This window comes from Motacilla alba, chromosome 9 (assembly GCF_015832195.1).
Source record: "Motacilla alba alba isolate MOTALB_02 chromosome 9, Motacilla_alba_V1.0_pri, whole genome shotgun sequence".
Classification (NCBI taxonomy): domain Eukaryota; kingdom Metazoa; phylum Chordata; class Aves; order Passeriformes; family Motacillidae; genus Motacilla; species Motacilla alba.
In genome coordinates, this window is record NC_052024.1 from 10,533,448 (window position 1) to 10,551,079 (window position 17,632).

At 39.5% G+C, this 17,632-nt stretch overlaps 1 protein-coding gene across 11 annotated transcripts in view; it reads right to left on the minus strand.

The window, feature by feature from the left end:
* Nucleotides 1-17,632, minus strand: part of TRIP12 (thyroid hormone receptor interactor 12) — an 81,045-nt gene that overhangs the window by 27,149 nt on the left and 36,264 nt on the right. For 6 of the 11 annotated variants that reach the window (XM_038146351.1, XM_038146348.1, XM_038146354.1 and 3 more), the window contains exons 3-13: nucleotides 17,485-17,610; nucleotides 15,717-16,516; nucleotides 6,851-6,956; nucleotides 5,466-5,602; nucleotides 4,468-4,551; nucleotides 3,010-3,105; nucleotides 1,888-2,036; nucleotides 1,534-1,569; nucleotides 1,354-1,449; nucleotides 838-930; nucleotides 537-698 (exon numbers count right to left, since the gene is read on the minus strand). In XM_038146351.1, coding sequence (XP_038002279.1) covers nucleotides 537-698; nucleotides 838-930; nucleotides 1,354-1,449; nucleotides 1,534-1,569; nucleotides 1,888-2,036; nucleotides 3,010-3,105; nucleotides 4,468-4,551; nucleotides 5,466-5,602; nucleotides 6,851-6,956; nucleotides 15,717-16,516; nucleotides 17,485-17,610 — 1,885 coding nt within the window. The remainder of the gene's footprint in view (nucleotides 1-536; nucleotides 699-837; nucleotides 931-1,353; nucleotides 1,450-1,533; nucleotides 1,570-1,887; nucleotides 2,037-3,009; nucleotides 3,106-4,467; nucleotides 4,552-5,465; nucleotides 5,603-6,850; nucleotides 6,957-15,716; nucleotides 16,517-17,484; nucleotides 17,611-17,632) is intronic. The other 5 variants (XM_038146357.1, XM_038146358.1, XM_038146355.1 and 2 more) reach the window with 4 other exon arrangements.

The following is a 17,632-nucleotide window of genomic DNA, read 5'->3' on the forward strand; positions in this document are numbered from 1 at the left end:
TTGGTGCACCAATTATTGTAAGTGCTCATTTATAAACACAGCAGTACTCCAGGATATGTAGCTCTTAGGAGCCCCTTGCTTTCAGATTCATCAATTAAAACTATCATACAAAAGCAGGAACTTGTTAAAAATGTCATAAAGTCCCCCAAAAAGCTAAAGCCCAAAAAACTCACAAAACTTGTTCTGATTTCAAGTGGGAGAGAACCTTGCAACCCATCTGTTAAGAAAAAATAAAACCAGTAATGCTACTGGACTTCCTGTTACTGATGGTCCTTGTTCTTACGAGGACTACAAAACCATTACTCATGCTTTGAGTTAAAATCTCATTTGTCTTGTTTTATAAGATATCACATTTACAGAACCACAGAAGGTCCATATGTACATTGGTATATCACAACCTGACAATATAGAAACTTGAAGTCAATTATCACCTTGCAAAGGCAAATAATACACAGCAAAGAAACCGGTATCTGGAGACATCTTTAAACTGCTTTCAGATCAAAATCAAGAGGTTTCATTTTTTAACAACTTCTTACCTGATGGGTTAACCTTTGTGTTAGCAGTGGCAAAGAGTCTGCCACAAAGTGAAACTCATCAGGTGTTATACTCTGGCAGCAGTTGGCAGCGATAGCTAGTGCATTCCTTTGTGCATTTATACTGAAGAATTCCAGATACAGCAAACAGTCTGCCAACCCACCCTATAACAAAACAAACAAACATCTTCACTCTCAGTACTGCTGAAGTCACAGAAAGCTGTTTTCTTATTTCATCTTCACAGAAGATCACCAAGATGTAGAGCTGGCAGAGGCAAACCTGCCTTGTTTTGGTTTTACTTACTGCCTGCAGAATGGCTTTACTGTGCCTGCGTGACAACATCTCCAGGGCTGTAAGGGCCTGCTCTGCCACATCAATGCACTGGATAACTTGCAGCTACACAAAAACAAAAAAGCCAGTATATCAACTTCTAAACCAATGTTCAAAAATAATCATCTTGACTAACACTCAGACATACAGCCTCTACAAAGACACACATGCTAATGAAGCCAGCTCTGACCACGCCTGACAGTCTAAGGCTACCTCAGCCATGGAGCTACTCCAAGGGGCCACAGCTCATTTATTCACACATTTTGTATGTTTGCAACACCAATCCAACAAAAAGTCCTCAGTGAAGGAGAGGGCACTTTTCAGTGAGGGTGGGAGCAAAGATTAAGCCTAGCTTTAGAAGTTTCTCATGCACTTTATATTATCTTGCAAGCCATTAAAAGAAGCCACATCTTAATGGTATTTCCTCAAGTTAAAACAAACTATATAATCCCCTCATGCTGTTTTATCACTGTTTTGATTTCATTTTACCTTTTCCAAGAAGACAGGAATTGCATCTACCACTACAGCAGATGATCTGGGAAGTGCTTCCATCATGTATGTTAAGGCCCGACATGCATGATTCATCTATTAAATATAAAGATATTTGATTTTAAGTTCAGATAACATTTTAATATTTCAAAAGCTTCTTAAATATTACAAACTACTTACAATGTCAAAGTTGTGCTCCATCTGCAGCAGTGTTATCTGTTTAAAAAAAAAGTATTGTTTGTTTAAAAAAATTTATCTAGATATCATCATAAAAAGGGTACAAATCCCTACTGTAGCTTTTGACTCAGGATTTTGAATCTTACTAACAATTCCAAAAGAACCACTGCCTATTCTTGAGCTCTTAAAAAATTAATAGGACTATCAAAATTTAGCAAAACATCCTCTCAAAACCAAATAATGAGATAGATACACACACACACTAAGAAGACAATATAAATAGTGATGATTTAATTCAATCAAGACATTGAGTGAAATATTATATCCTCCAACAGAAATCTGAGATTAAATCTTTACCAAAGCTGGTACAACACTCTTGACTGGAAATCCTCCTAATGTTTCTTCATTTCCCATAACCAACAGCTGGCACATCTCAATCACTGCCTGTAGTTGCTGACTTTCATCAGTGGCTTGGAGACCTTGTAAAAGCTGTTGAGCTTTAGAACCTAGATATCCAGAAAAAAATTTAGGAAAAAAGGTATTAGAAAGTGTTCAAGGGAACTGTTATGCTACACTTCTGCCAGAGTAGAAGACCAGAGATAGTTTGTTTTCCTCTGTATTTGTAGTTTCATTTCCTTTCCCTGTCATAAAAAGGGGGAATAGGGAAGGGAGACAAAATCTCACTCTTGGCTGCCCTTCCAGTGCAGACTGGTCAGCACAGGGAGTCCGCCACACTGCTCAGCACAGCCATCTCGCCAACCTACAGCAGGAACCCAAACCATCCCACCTTTGTGCAGCAAAGGACTTTGCAACACCCCCCAGTTAATACAGCACATGGAGCACCCATGAGACCCCATCCTCTTCTTGGCATGCAGTGTAACAGGCTGCCTCTGGCTCTCCTGGGAAGCCAGGCTTGGACTGGAAGGTGCACATCTCATCCAGCTGCATAGCGCAGACCTGGTGCAACAAGTCTAAGGACCCACGTTCTCACTGACACAACGTCTGAAGGAAATCCATTCTGTCCGAAACCAAAGACACTTTTGAAACTAAAACCAACGTAACTTAGAACTGACATCTACTAATTGTTCTGAAGCTAGCTCAAGCATTTGTTTAAAGCTAGCAAAAAACCCAAGGGGGTTGGAGAGGTCTTTTGTTAAGCAGCCCATCATGCAAAAGAAAAAGATAAGGAAGGGGTGAAAAGGCAAGAACCCTCCCTTCCCCACCTAGAAGGGAACATTAAGATGCCCCAAAAAAGAAAGCAAAGAAATACAGCTAAGGCAAATTTTTCTTCCTTAAAGGAAGGCAAGCAAATTAGAATTGTTGACAAGTGGTCTAGCACTATCATGACATACAAGTCTCCAACATGTAAAATACTATATTAAACTATGAAGCTAATACAAATATTAGATTTACTACTGGCTGAATTCTACTAGTCTGGAAGTGGAAAGAATTAAGTCAAATTAGACAAACTTTGCTTACTAGCTCCACTTCCAATTGTCCTGTGGAAGAGCTGCGACATCCGAGGACCAAGAGGGCCAAACAGGTGAGGAGGAAGACCCCTAGCCTCTAATAGAGCTAAAAGCAAACAGAGGATAACAGCCATTGTCAAAGCTTCTACGTATATTTTTAAAAGCTTAAATTCCATGATGTTATCATTTAAGACTACTCAAATGTTGATACTTTTAAGAGTTAGGATTAGATGATTGCAGCTACCTTGATTTTGAAAAAACACCAAAAAGATGACCTCAAAGGAACATTTTTGTTTGTGTCAGAGCAGTAAGGTCCTTTACAAAGTCACCCGCTGAGTATGCATTGCTGTCTATTTCACAGAAGTAATCTCGTCTATTAAACTGTTACAAGGCTAGAGCCAGAGCAACAGATACATCAGGCTGTAATTTCAAATCTGAACTCAAACTACACAGGATAGGTTATGCCTATCTTCATGTTTTCAGGACCTGCAGGCACTACTACTCTGAATAAAGTGGCACTGAAAAACAGGTTCAACAGCTTTATTTGCTGATGAGCAAGAGAGGGAAGAACGCTGGTAAGTATTAGCGGGTTTCTTTTTTGATTGATTTTCAACACTTTGCAGTACTGTTACCTAAACTAAACTAAGTGGGTGATTCTGATTTTTACTGTAGCAACCATGACTACTGCTGATCAATGAAATAATAATTCACAGTGAAAACCAATTTAGCCCAATATTTCTAATGCATACCTATACTTACTGAGAACTATAAGCAAGTGAACTCATACTGACAGCATCCCACAATAAATATCCAGATTAACAAAAACCTGTGATTTGCAAGGGAAATCATGATCTCAGGACTCCCTGCAATGTAGTAGCAAAATCATTAGACCAGTTGCAGGACATGCATACTGAGTTTACACCTGTCATACTCTCTGGTTTTGAGAGACCAGGCTCCTTTAGCCCAAGCACAAAAGCAAGCATTTTAAGAACATTCAGACTTTTTTTGGTCAAAGCTTACAGCAACATGGGTATCAATGACAAGCACAAAAAAAAAAAAAAACGTTACCCAGAAGCAGGCAGAGTATAGTAGGCCTAACCTACCCTCTAAACTTAAAACATGCTTGCAAAGAGTTATTTTCATATTTGAGCTTACACACTTAATAGGACTGAGCTCTCAATTCTTCCCCCCCCCAACCTTCTCTTAGAAAATCATCAGGAGTAGGGTATTACACACCATTTAAATTAATAAAGACACTATCCCACCCCCCAAGCCCTCCAGACATTCTTGCATCTTTTGTGAATTAAGGCTTGTAAATCCCTACTTCAGAGTTATTATGAGCAGAAACACATTCACAGACAATGAAACAAAATACAGCCTTGCCACTGGAATGTCATACAGAATTTGTGTAGGTATGGTTATTTATAGGGTAACAACCAGAAAGGTAAATTAGTGACAACTTTAATACCTTGTAGTCTTCCCATCTCAGAATCATCTGACTCACTTTCTCCAGAAGTTGTCATACCTACAGCTCCAGCAACAGAACTAGAAGCTAAAGGAACAATAAGAGATTAATCCAAGTTACAGTGTCTATAAAGCCACAAAACTCACATCCAAAAAAAAGGCTCTGCCATCAAAAGCACACTCTGCATTTAGTGGTGCCACCAGCAAACTCCCGTAAAACTTCCAATTTCAAACACTGCAGTCTAGAGGACTAGTACTTTCCAAAAGCTGAAGAAAATGGTTTTATTAACACAAGATAATAAAAAAATACAGCTAAGTCCATAAAATTTAGTTTCAGACAGATTTACCTGTATCCTCAATAAATGTATACCTTTGTTAATTATTATGCTATACTTACGTTTCCATTACTACTTTCTGTACTGATGGAGCCACCTTTAAGCACAGTATGTGTAGTATTTTCTACCATTCAGCATAATTACCACACAGTTCCTTTGAACTCACTGATTAGGACCAATTGATAAAATTATCATCTAACAGAACTGAGCAAGTAACAGTATTCAACTGGTCACAAATTTCTCCAGTACACACATGCTTGCAATTTCAACAGAAAAGCTGTAGAATATTTGAGTAGTTTCAACAGCACTTTTACAGGTAATGCATGCCTTCTCTATTCTGAACAGTTTGATGTCTTTTCAGTTGATGATATTTATGTAGCATCAGCTGAAGTTAGAATTTTAAAAGTAGCAGAAGCTTAAAAGCTAACATCTGGATTACTGGATATAGTTCAGATAACACAAAAAAGCTTAATTGAAACATGTACCAAATAGCCAAAAAAATCCTACTCGAATGTAAGGATCCCTCTGACTCAAAAACCTTCCAGCATTATTTACCAGCTTAAACAATTTCTCTTCAGAACTTAATCCATTTAAAACTATTTTTGAATGCAAACAATATTAAACTAGCAACTATGCTAAAAATTCTTCAGTTGAAATTTCTTTTTACCTGCAGCTCCCTGGGGAGGCTCATCTGTCCGTGCAGCTGATGAGTTAACTCCATCCTGGTTATTGTCAGGATCAGCCATCTTCTCCTGTCGGCGAGCTTCAGCTGCTCCTCTTTTGCCCAGGCCAGAGCCTCGCCGACTAAAGGTTCAAAAAACAAAGTTTCAGACCTCGTGAACTAAAATAAGAGATTTATTACTGTAAGTCTACTAAAGACTACATAATGTTTATGTACATCACTGCCACAACATTGCACAAATGAGCAATTTGTGGAAGAATCAATCTTCATAAAATTATCCAACCTTTCTGTACACTCCTCACCCTGCACCATGGCAGTGATTTGTTTACACTAAGGCATTACAGACATTAAACATTTCAAGACCAGGCAGTCTACTAAAATATAACAGAGAAAATGAGAAAGTTTAAAGTGACTGTTAGTTATAAATCATATACACATTTGAGAAGGCCAATGATTGAGGACAATGAACATCTTTAGAGGAAGTTCTGAACTACTGAAAGCAAGAAGAGGACTCTGACATTCAACTTGGTTTTCAAAGTCAGAGCAAGTTTGAGAGGATGAGTCTATTTAGATTTGCAGTTTTAAACACCACAGCCTTCATCACTACAAATACATCTGCCTTCAAAGTAAACAGTCAAATTCAAATACACACTTGACAACAAAATCAAGACTTCAGAAGTGGATTTTTAATGGTGTGGAAGAGGGAAAAGAGGATGTGCTAGAAGTACTAAACCATCTAGGCATAAGAACAAAAATAAAGCTTGTTAAGGCTTCCTACATTTAGTCTCACAATATATGCCAACTACAAAAGTTTATTGCATCACAGCTACATAAACTCTTCCCTCCCATTTAATCTACCAGCTGTTTAAAATTACTAATTTGGGACTACTCCTACTTCTACTACCAGGAAGCACATTTAGTACTTATATGCAGTTCAGACGAAACTGCTGACAAGCTGAGTCAGCTTAACAGTGCACCCTATTAAAACTGACTCCTGTGTGGTAACAGGAAGTCTTATTTTTCAAAACAATTATCTATTTCACTATTCATGACAGGCAGTAGTTTAGCACTACTGTCTGTCTTCTTAAACACCTTTCTAAGGACAGGATTACTTAAGTTTGTGATGCTGGCTTTGGCTATTTCTCTTCCTCCACCTCCACAGCTGAGGGACTTACTTCCAGGAAGTCTGATGGTGACAAATTCTATGTGCTAGCCATGACACCAGCGTACAGAGTAATCCAGCCAGCCTGAAAGGCTACAGCTAATTTACAACAGCCAAGTCAGAGACAGCCAAGGCAAATCTTCATGCATGGAAATGACATGAATACCAACTCACCGCAGTAACCAGGTTTAATTTCTCTAAGTTTTACCTGGTGCTAGCACAGGAGCCCGTGGTCTTTTGCCGTGTGCTCCGCCGTAAACTGGGGAGCTCAGCAGGTGGTGATTCACTGCGCTTCTTTGTAGATTTTCTTAAACCTATGCAATATGTGAAGAATTGAGAGTATATCAGTCTTTAAATACACAGCAGTTCTACAAAGAAATTAAACTTTTGTGTACAGGTAACCTCCATGTAGAAGAACAGCTTCTATATAAGAACCACAATAAGCCTACATCAATTTTAGTCAGCCTACATTGAACTGCTATACCAGTAAAAGAAAGGTTCAGATATTTAATTTTACTCATTGACTAAGGATTATACTGAAGTTTTTATGTAGGGACCTATATACTACAGCTATAGAGCATCTTTCTCATGCTAAACAGGTCATCACATTACAGGATACAAGTGTATTATTTCTACGTTCCAACAATCAAAAGATGTTTTAGCCTTAAACAGAAAAAAAAAAAAAGAAACTATAAAAGAAACTTTCAGGAGGGAAGGCAGTAGTGGCTGCAATCTCAAATTTTAGTCAGTTTTATTCACACTAATCTGACTTTAAAATAACTGTCTTCAATCAGAACAATGCTCTCCTCCAGGAGACAACCACTGTCAGTGCTGAGATCTATCCCATGTATTATTTGTGTTCCTATTTCAACTACAGCCATTCAGCCCCTCTTACTGTCATAAGGCCATCCTTGATGTAAATAAGCAAGAATATCCTCATGGCTTTGGAAAAGGAGCTCGTCTTTAATTTACAAGCATTTTCACTGTTGAAAACTGACCCAATTGATAATAATTTGCTCTAGGTGACAAAGCCATTGTTCTGGTAACATCCCACCACAGAAGCAGGTTAAACACACAAAAACTCCATGCAATGTAACATTCTCAGATGATTCTCAGCAGGCTTACTATCGGGTTGAAATATCCAATGGCAGCTTCCAAAGCACAAAACTGATAATTTAGCGTAAAAACAAAAATTTTTTTATCAGGCCTAGTTTGACATTGCAGTGACCCCATCCACACACCTCCACAAATAAATATAATAGAACATTGTAACATTGAATTCAGACATCTTATTACTAGAGCAGATGCAAACAATTTTGAAAAGAAAGTTGGACCGCTGCTCCCTCTTCTGGCAACAAAGCAGAAATAAAACATACTTAAACATGCAATGCATTTGAGTTCAGAAGTTATCAAACTAGCTCCTATTTCCTTAATCCTAAAACATTCCAGGAATGCAGAGTTGTGGTACTGAGGGATGAAATGATAACTATGCAGCCTCTGACTGGATATTTAACAGAAAAGGAAAAGAGATCTATAAAACTACTACTGATCTGGCCAAGAGTGTGACCTTTCAAACACCACAGCATATTTGATCCAGAAACACAATGCTGTGTGCAGTTAAGGTCTATGCAGATGAAGGTTAACCTGATATTTATGTATTTACTACACACTTGGCTTAGCAACTCAAGAAATTTGGCAACCTTAAGAAAACAACAATGTTCTGTAATTAAAAGCCACCAAGCACTGAACTGAAGCAGGCCAGTCACTTCAATTTCCATATGGTCTGTACATATAGAACAAATGTAACTTTTCTGAATATTCAGGAAGTAGCAGCATTTTTACTACACATGCTTTGAAACCAAAACTGTATGTTTAAGTTACCACTACACAATGACTCAAACCTTTACTTACATATAGTATGTGTAATACTGGGGGTGAGAATGAGATAGGTGTGACAGAAGAAAACATGTTGTAAGGTAGATACAAGACAAAACTCATTTGACATGATTGCAGCAGGATCCCATGCCATAGCTACACTTCTCAAGCACTCAGAAGTACAGTGATACAACCAGCTCCGAGGGAAATGTTGATGTATTTTACACTAGAACACATTCTTCAACTGGCACTAGGTATAACACTGTACTACCCCACTGAGTTCAGAGATACACTCATGTATAACACATATGGAAAACTAGGTCACTCAGTACCTGTAACACTATGGTGAAATGCACTTTTGCTTTACATTAGAAGAATAAAATAATGCTTTACATTAGAAGAATAAAATAATCACCTTGATACACTAGAGTTCACTGGGGGAAAAAGGCACATTTTCATCCTTTATGTCAGCACACCATTTACTATTTCAAATCTGTGGGCAGTCATTTTCAAGTAGTCAAACTTAAGTTAGGTAACTTCATATTAGCTTAGTAACAGGCTATTGATGAGACACCACACATCCACTGTAAGTGAAGGTTGACTTAGCTTGTATCAAAACAGGATTTCTGCTAAGGGCAAGAGTTTCACAAAGCAGCAGAGTCAGCTTAACAGCTTACTGTTGTTTAAAAGTATGGCCTGCCCATCCATCTCTTATTTTCCCCAAATCAATCCCAAGATGTATAAAGTACACATCTGACACACACTTTGTTTCAGTATTCTGCCAGTTTGGTGAGCTGAACTTGCTTAAAGGGTCAGATGAGTACATACACCATCAAGCAGCAGGGCAAAGATGTAATAAAATGGGTTGTCCTTTTCCATAAAAGGCATTAAATTAGCTGAGCCATCTCTTTAAACTGAACTACTTGAGAGGGCCGTAGAGAATGTACAGTTACCCAGTTACTGCTTGGTGGGTGAGCTGCAGAATACATCCCACCTTGAGCATCCAGAAACACCGAGCACATTTTCTCCTGCTGCTCAAGAATATTCTATTTGTCAGATCTTTCTACATTCTTCTTTTCCCAAGTCTTTACTTTTCTGTCTCTGAGCATCTACCAGGGTACAACTGAGCTTCCACCTCCCCCTGTTTATTTTAAAGGCTAAAAGAGAAAGCAAAGAAAGTCTTCTCACAGCATGTTCCCTTCCTGCTGTTCAATGCCACTCTGCCCTTAAGAAGCCTTCTTAATCAACTTTAAGTCAATCTTACTCTTACCACCTGCATCTTCTGCAAATCCTTTGAGTCTTCCCAATACCATAACTTCAGGACTGCTAATCTCTTCAGACTGAGCTTTCTTCCTTTCACTCACACAGTCATTAAAATTTGGGATAGCCAGCACAGCCTCCAAATTGAAGGTTAGTCCTGTGTCTTTAGGAGTTGCAGGAGGCTGAAAGTGGCAAGTATTTACAAGCAAATAGAGCACAACCAATGTTCAGGAAAACGAGATTAAAGATGCCCTGTGTATGCCTGATGGAGGAACACACTGGTCATGCTGTCACAGACAGATAGCAAGGGCTCTCAGAGGATTTGGTTTGATGTTCATCTCCAGAAGTTGTTTACTCAGCACTATTTCTGTAATACATACAGCAATTGTCACAGACTCACAAGGAAGGTTAGGGCTGAAGCAACCTTCAGAGACCATTCAACTCCACTGCTACAGCAGGTTCACTGGTCATGTCCAGGCACGTTTTGAGTATCTCCAGAAAAGCAGACTCCATTGTCTCTCTGGGCTGCCTGTTATACTGCTCTGCCACCTTCAAAGAGGTTTTTCCTCTTATTCAGTGGAACTTCCTGTATTCAGTTTTCTGTCCTCTGCTGTTTGTCCTGGTGCTGGGCACCACTGAAAAAAGAGTCTGGCTGAATCTCTTGACAACCACCCTGAAGTATTTGTATGTATTGGTAAATCATCTGTTCCCCAGGCTAAACAGGCACAGATTATCTCAGGCTCTCCTCATGAGAGATGCTCCAGTCCTTTCATTACCTTCACTGCCCTCCATTAGACCTTTTCAGTAGTTCCTTGTCTTCCTTGAACTGGGGAGACCAGAACTGGACATACCTCTCTAGGTGAGGCCTCCCCCAAAGCAGAGTAGAGGAGCAGGATCAACTTCATTGATCTGTTAGAAGTGCTCTTCCTAACGCATCCCAGAATTTTGTTTGCCTTCTTAGCCACAAGAACTGCTGGCTCATCCACCGCCTCTTCTCCACCAGGGCCCCCAGGTCCTTCTCCCCACAGCTGCTTTTCAGCAGGCCAGCTCCTAACCTGCATCGATGTGTGACCCTGCACTTGCCTTTGAACTTCATTAGGTCCCCCCTCCACCCAACTCTGCAGCTTCTCCGGGTTTAGCTGAATGGTAGCACAGCCTCTGGTGTATCAGCCACACCTCACTTTTGTATCCTCAGACTTGCTGAGGCTGCACTCTATCCCCTTATCCAGGTCACTGATGAACCAGCAGAACAGGACTGAACCCAGTATCGACTCACGGCCAGCTACAGGCCTCCAACTGGACACAGCATTGCTGATCACAACCTCTGAACTCTGCCATCCAGTCAGTTCTCAACCCAGTCCACTGTCCTTCACCTCACCCACACTTCCTGAGCTACAAGGATGCTACAGGAGACAGAGTCAAAAGCCTTGCTGAAGTCAAGACAGACAACATCCACTGCTCTCCCTTCATCTATCTACTCAGCCAGCCATTCAATCACAGCAGACTATCAGACTAGTTAAGCATTACTTCCCCTCAGTGAATCCATGTTGACTACCACTGATAACCTTCTTCTACTTCATGTGCTTAGAGAAGACAATGCAGGATGAGCTCTTCTATCATCTTTCCAGGGATGGAGGTGAGGCTGACCAGACTACAGTTCCCAACGTCCTCTTCCTTGCCCTTCCTGAAGTGACCATGGCTTTCCTCAGGCATCTCTGCTGTTCTACATGACCTTTCAAAGATGATGGAGAATGGCTTAGCAGTAACATCTGCCAGCTCCTTCAACACTTGTAGGTGCATCCCATCAGGGCTCAGAGATTTGTGGGTGTCAAGTTAACCTAAACGATCTCTAATCCAAACCCCCCAAAGAAAATCAGATTTAAGCACCTGCAAAAACTTCAGATTTGAAGTAGAAGCACAGGCTTATGGGAGACATGTATTGCCTGTGCCCTGACATCATCCTATTTTGCATGCCAAGCACTCATGTTTATGAGTCAGAAGGAAAATACATTCAAACAGGCTAAACCTGAAATAGCACAGCCTAACAAATCAAACTAAAATATCTTAACTTCACATTTACGTGTGTTTACTTGTCAGCATTTTTTACGGAAGATTTTGTTGTGCAAAAGAAAAGTTCTGAATGCAGCTATACTGCAATCACTTATTAAGTCTGAATGTATTATCCAAGCCAAATCAAAGTTTGTCTAACTTTCACAGTTTGTAACCTAGAAACCTTCATCTGTAGTTCAGAAAGGCAATCAGGTGTGATTTACTTGTTAGGACTAGACTTTTAGTCTTCAGATTGGCTCCTGTGTGAGGCTGCTCTTCTCACTACCTGAGATAGTGTAAAAAGAGCTGTAGCAGGGGAAGGCAAGGCAGCCTCCTGTTCTTGTAATATTCCACTATTACCGTCCCCCAGTACCAACCCAGATATCCCCAGCTCTTATTAAAGCCCCACACAGCCTGTCACCACAATTAAACAAAGTATCTCTAAGCTAGCCATTTAACTGCCTCAATCCCAAATCCACAATTCCAAGGCTCTAATTTACCATCACCCAAACCAGCACTGTACCCACAATCCCAAAAAAACTGATTCAGAGCTATTTTCTGACTCTTTTCTCCATCACCTCAAAGTGAGGAGTCAAATCCCAAAGCCAAATCCCTCAAAGCAGGAGTTACATACCATTCACACTCCATCTTTATGTTCACATGGCTTTTCAGTGCATACACCAATAATCTCCCTAACCCCCTAAATCTCCAAGTACTAGGTAGAGACTTCGCAGGCAGGGACAGCTATCCTAAGTTACCCCACTCTTAGCGCTGTCTCAGCCATTGTTGCCAGCATCTTCCTACTTAGGGGCCACAAGACAATACACAAAGGACAGCAGAATGGAAACGTAATTGAGCTTGATTTTATATTGTTACATAATCAGTAACAGGACCCGACTTGCAACGTTTAAAAAGCCCCTCCAACAGATACCACCTAAAAGGGATGTGAAAATAGTCAAGTCACAAGAACAAAACTAGAAACTTGCTTTCTTCCTCTCTTCCCCCTTTCCCCCATGAAGAAATATTCATCTACTCAAATAGATGTGAAGAACTTTAGTGTAGCCTGTTTTTATTATTCTAACATATTCTTTAGTTGTTTTTCAGTGATGTCACTTCTCTGTTATGGAGACTGCTGTGTAGAGCTTAACACTCTGAAAGTCACCTGGGCTGGATTTAACACCTATTTAGCTATCCAGGAAGACTGGACAAGAAACCTCAGGGTATTCTCCTCATCCTTCCCTTCAGTACATCAAGTCAGATCAGCTGCTCTTATTTTTCTTTCAAAGATCACAACCCCTAACAATGATTCTTGCACTCCTCTGCATCATCTCCAGAAGAGAACAGCATTGCATTTATATAGACATGACTTATCAGATGGGGCTTTGAGAACCTGGTGTAGTGGAAGGTGGCCCTGCCTGTGGCAGGGGGTTTGGAATTTAAGATCCCTTTCCACCAAACCATTCTATGATTTTATGTCAGCCTGAATAATCCACCCTCTCCTCCCACTTATTTTCCTAGAGCCACTTCCACCTATAATTTTCCTGATGTTATTGCAGTTGTTATGTTTTCTTCTTTATCTCCCACTAATTGTATTCTACTATTCTACTAAGCCCTATTTCAGCCTTCTCCAAACATGTTTCATAACCTATACACCTATTAAAGCCTATCATGTTTAAGTTTTTCGTTTCTACACAGAATTACTATGACTTCTAAGGATTTGTTTCCAGGTAAATGGGTGTACACCTCAATTTCATCTAGATCACTCTTTGCCTTCCTGCTTTAGAAAGCCCCACAGTGTTAATATTCATGGAAGACATCACTTTCTTCTGTTCCCTTATCCTCTAAGGTTACTGGTCAGCTACAGAAAACAAATTTGAACTACTCCATTCTTTCTCAAAAACCTATCCTAGTGGTTTATTTTTTTATATTTGCATGACACTTCTCAGCATTATGCAAAATGTGTATTTTGTTAAAATACTTCAAATTTTTCCAAATAGTTTGAAAGTGTATGTCACACACACTTTTAAAAAGACTAAGCTAACAGTAGTTATTATTGATTCCAAGATCACCTCAACCTGTTGTCAGAGAGCACTATTTGAAAGGCTGAGACTGTTTGAAAATATCATCGTTTAAGACTTCTCTTCTTGGCTGAGCTCTTACAGTGATATTTGGTGATCAATGATATTTACTGGAGTATGTTTTGCTGCAATCTATGGGAAAGAGGTATTAGACATTTTAGACTTCCTAATATCACCCTGTTAGTACTTTTCTCCTCCCTCAAATTGAAATGTCATCTACAGAAAATAACTTGGTTTTCCATTGCATGTAGAAACATCTCTCACCATGCTTGGTGCCCCTTAGCAGTGACATTTTATACAGACATCTGCAGTCTCCACCAACTTGGTTTTGTCACATATATTTGAGCATCTTCTAGCAAAAAACCTTTAGCTCTATGACCTGAAAGTAAAGTCTGGGTATCTTTCTCAGTTCAGTCTTTGCAGTAACAGTTTAGGCTCACATTCTCAAAGCTGTTTTTCCAAGGTACACAAGACATACACACAGAACTCTTAACATTTTGCTATTCCACCCTTCCCCTTCTCACTCCTTCAAGAATTTTTGTAACTTATCACATGAATTGCTCTCTGCCTTCATCTTGTTCTTCCTTTGTTTGAGGTAAATTCTTTCTCCTTCCTGTTACCTTTCTTTGTTGTCTGTAGCCTGACTTCTCAGAACTTGTTGGTCATTCCCACTGGTCCCTGACTTCTACTCACTTCCCCCTCCTTCCACCCCATGCAAATTTAGAGTTTTGGTTCTGGAATTCATCACCTGGTAGTCTTGAATCCCAGAGCAGGTAGGAAAAAAAAAAACAAACCAGCTTTGCTGTAAAGCAAATAACTCCTCTCTCCTTCCCAAATGTCATTCTTCATCTGTTAGGTCATTCCAGAATCAATACTCCAGTCATGCACATTAGCCAAAGCACACCTGTAAATTTAACTGACCTATGTTGAGTATACAGAAAGAGAGCCAGTTGGCTTTTGATTATTTCACCTATTTCCAGCATTAGCATTAACTATGGATGTGTCCCCATTTGGACAAGCTACTTGTGATCATGCCTAAGTAAAGAGCTTAGGAATCCAACCTCTTACATCAAGTTTGAGAGAATGCATGCAGCAAATAAACCATTCAGTATACAAAGACAGTAAAACACATTTTTTAAAGAAAAATTGTTCAAGACAATGGAGCTACAAGCATATCTGCATACTAGCAAGCAGGTTTGGAAACAGCCTGCATTTCTCAGTGATCATGCTCAGGAACAGTAGCTGCTATTCAAACTCAGCACCAGAGAGAAGCCATACTTTGTAAGAACAACTTAGAAAATAAAGTGACTAATATCCCCAGCACTATGTACACCAGGTTTACAAGACTATAGCTCTTAAACATCAGATTCTCACAACAAGGAAGAAACAGGGAAGTCTCAAAGAAAATACCACATATTATCTATTTGTTTTCCAGCATTTATCATTCCCACTTCCAAAGAGAAGACTTAAGAAAATGAGGGGGGAAAAAAAATCTGACAAAAGGAATATAATCAAGGGTGTTTTATAACATATATGCCCCCATCACAACATCCAATTATTTTGCATGTATTTTATTCTTAAAATTGATTTGTTAGACACAGAAGCAACTTAAATTCACAGAACACTGACTGAAGTTAAATTGTCTGCTTTAGCTGTAAATAATTTCAGTCACAGCTTTACTTAACTCAGCAGAACATACTAAAAGTTAATTTTTCTAGGAAGATCACAAGCAGCTTGAAAAAAACAAATATTTGTTTAGAAGACTTGATTTTAAAACATATGTGTTTATTCTTCCAGAAAAGAATGACTTACTTGCTAGCTTAGCCTGTAGTCCTGAAGGTCCAGGTTTTGATGTCTCCGACTTGGAAGAGCCTGGTAGAGACAGTTTTGTTTTAGGGAGACTGACTTTTGGGCTAAATCGAGCAGCCCAGTCAAACTTTGAAGAGCCACCTGTTTTACTTGGTTCTTTGTCCCTGCTACTCCTTCTTGGACTGGGGCTGGATGCAGAACGGGAACGTCTAGCCTTACTCTGGTCCTTTCCCTGTTTCACTCTGGCACCCTGAGGAACAGTAGAAGAAGCAGAGGCAACAGCAGAAGAGGAGGAGGAGGTGGAAGCTGAAGAAGAAGAATCGGTGATGGTGCTACACCCAGCTTTGGCTGAGGTCACCGATTTTGAAGCCAGCTTGGAGACTTTTGCTGACTTTTCTTCAGTGCCAGTTGATTCAACTGATGACCCACTCTCTATACAAGACAGATTCTCTGTCCTTTTCCTTTTCTGACTTCGGGAGCTACCAGCAGCTCCACCCTTTCTGGTGTGAGCCTTGCTTGTTGATGGCAATTGTGTAGACTTGGGCTGCTCTTGGTCTGAGTGTCTTCTCTTAGATTTAGTATGTGGCTTGTTAGTTTCTGAGGAAGTTTCAGTGTGTTGAAGTGCTTTGGGTTTTTTAGCAGAGCTAGGAGAATTGGTCCTCCTGTAATCTGGACTAGCACTGCGTTTAACTCCTCGAGAATTGTCTTTCTTAGGCACTTGCCCCGTTTTTTGCTTTTCTGAAGTATTGACTCTCTCTGGATCTTCTTGTTGTGGTATTAAAACAGCAGATGAACTACAGCCTCTGTAGAAGTAAGCAGGAACAGCATTAGAGTTGAACTCAAGAAGCCTTACAGTTTGTAAGAATTTTGCATGATAAATGTCATCATTGTTTAATAATAAAGGATACTGCATGTAAGAAACACCGTTCAGTTTACACTGAAGCAAACAAACAAAAGCCCCCACATGCTTGAATGCAAAGTCATATTGCACATATTTGCTAGCATAAAACCTAAGTAGTTTGCAAAATAAAAGCACAATACACCACTTATTTTAAAAAGGAAATTTAAGTGGAATAGATTTTACTTTTATATATATATGTCAAACTGATTAAAACCAACCAAAAAAAAAAAAAAATCAAGCCATGAAGCTATTAACAGAATGTTTGAGAATATAAGTTCCACAAGAGAGTAAGGAGTGTTCAGTAATGCATAACTAGTCATAACTGGATTCTAGTTCAAGAAAGGCTCTTAAAGAAAGGATAGTTTCTCAATCTTTAAATTGATGTAGAGAATCACATACAAAACTGGCAAAATTCTCTTCTATGTAACTGAAAACTGTTCCAGTGTGTTTATAGCAGAAGCATACAAAGAGAAGACCATCAATACCAAGATTACCCTGAACACAGGACTACAGGCCCTTATATTATTGCACATTTCAATTCATATTGGACAATGCTCGAAACTCCTCAGGTAATCTTCCCCCAACATGAAGCAGAAGAAGGGGAGAAAGACCTTGCAAGTATTCCAGGACTAGTTATGCAGAAATCATTTCCTCCCCATCACTGATGGAATGCTCTTACTTGGTGAATTAGAAAAAGAAAAAAACAAACAGAACTGGAAATACTGAAATGTATCCAGTGAATGCAACACCTAGATTAGTTAAATATCCATTAGTCATAGGTTTTATTAGAACTCTATGTAACTCAATAATTATACAAGTTTTTCAAGTGCAGATAACACTGGTTAACATATGAATAGGAAGCACAATTACCTTTTAGAAAAGTGTCCCTTGGACTGCTCAGAAGTAGTATTAGACTGCACTTTGGGTGTCTTTGAAATAGATTTTCTACTCTCAGGAGGGCTATGTGCCTTATGCTTTGCCTGCCCTAAATGTGACCTGTCAGCAGAAAGTCAAAACA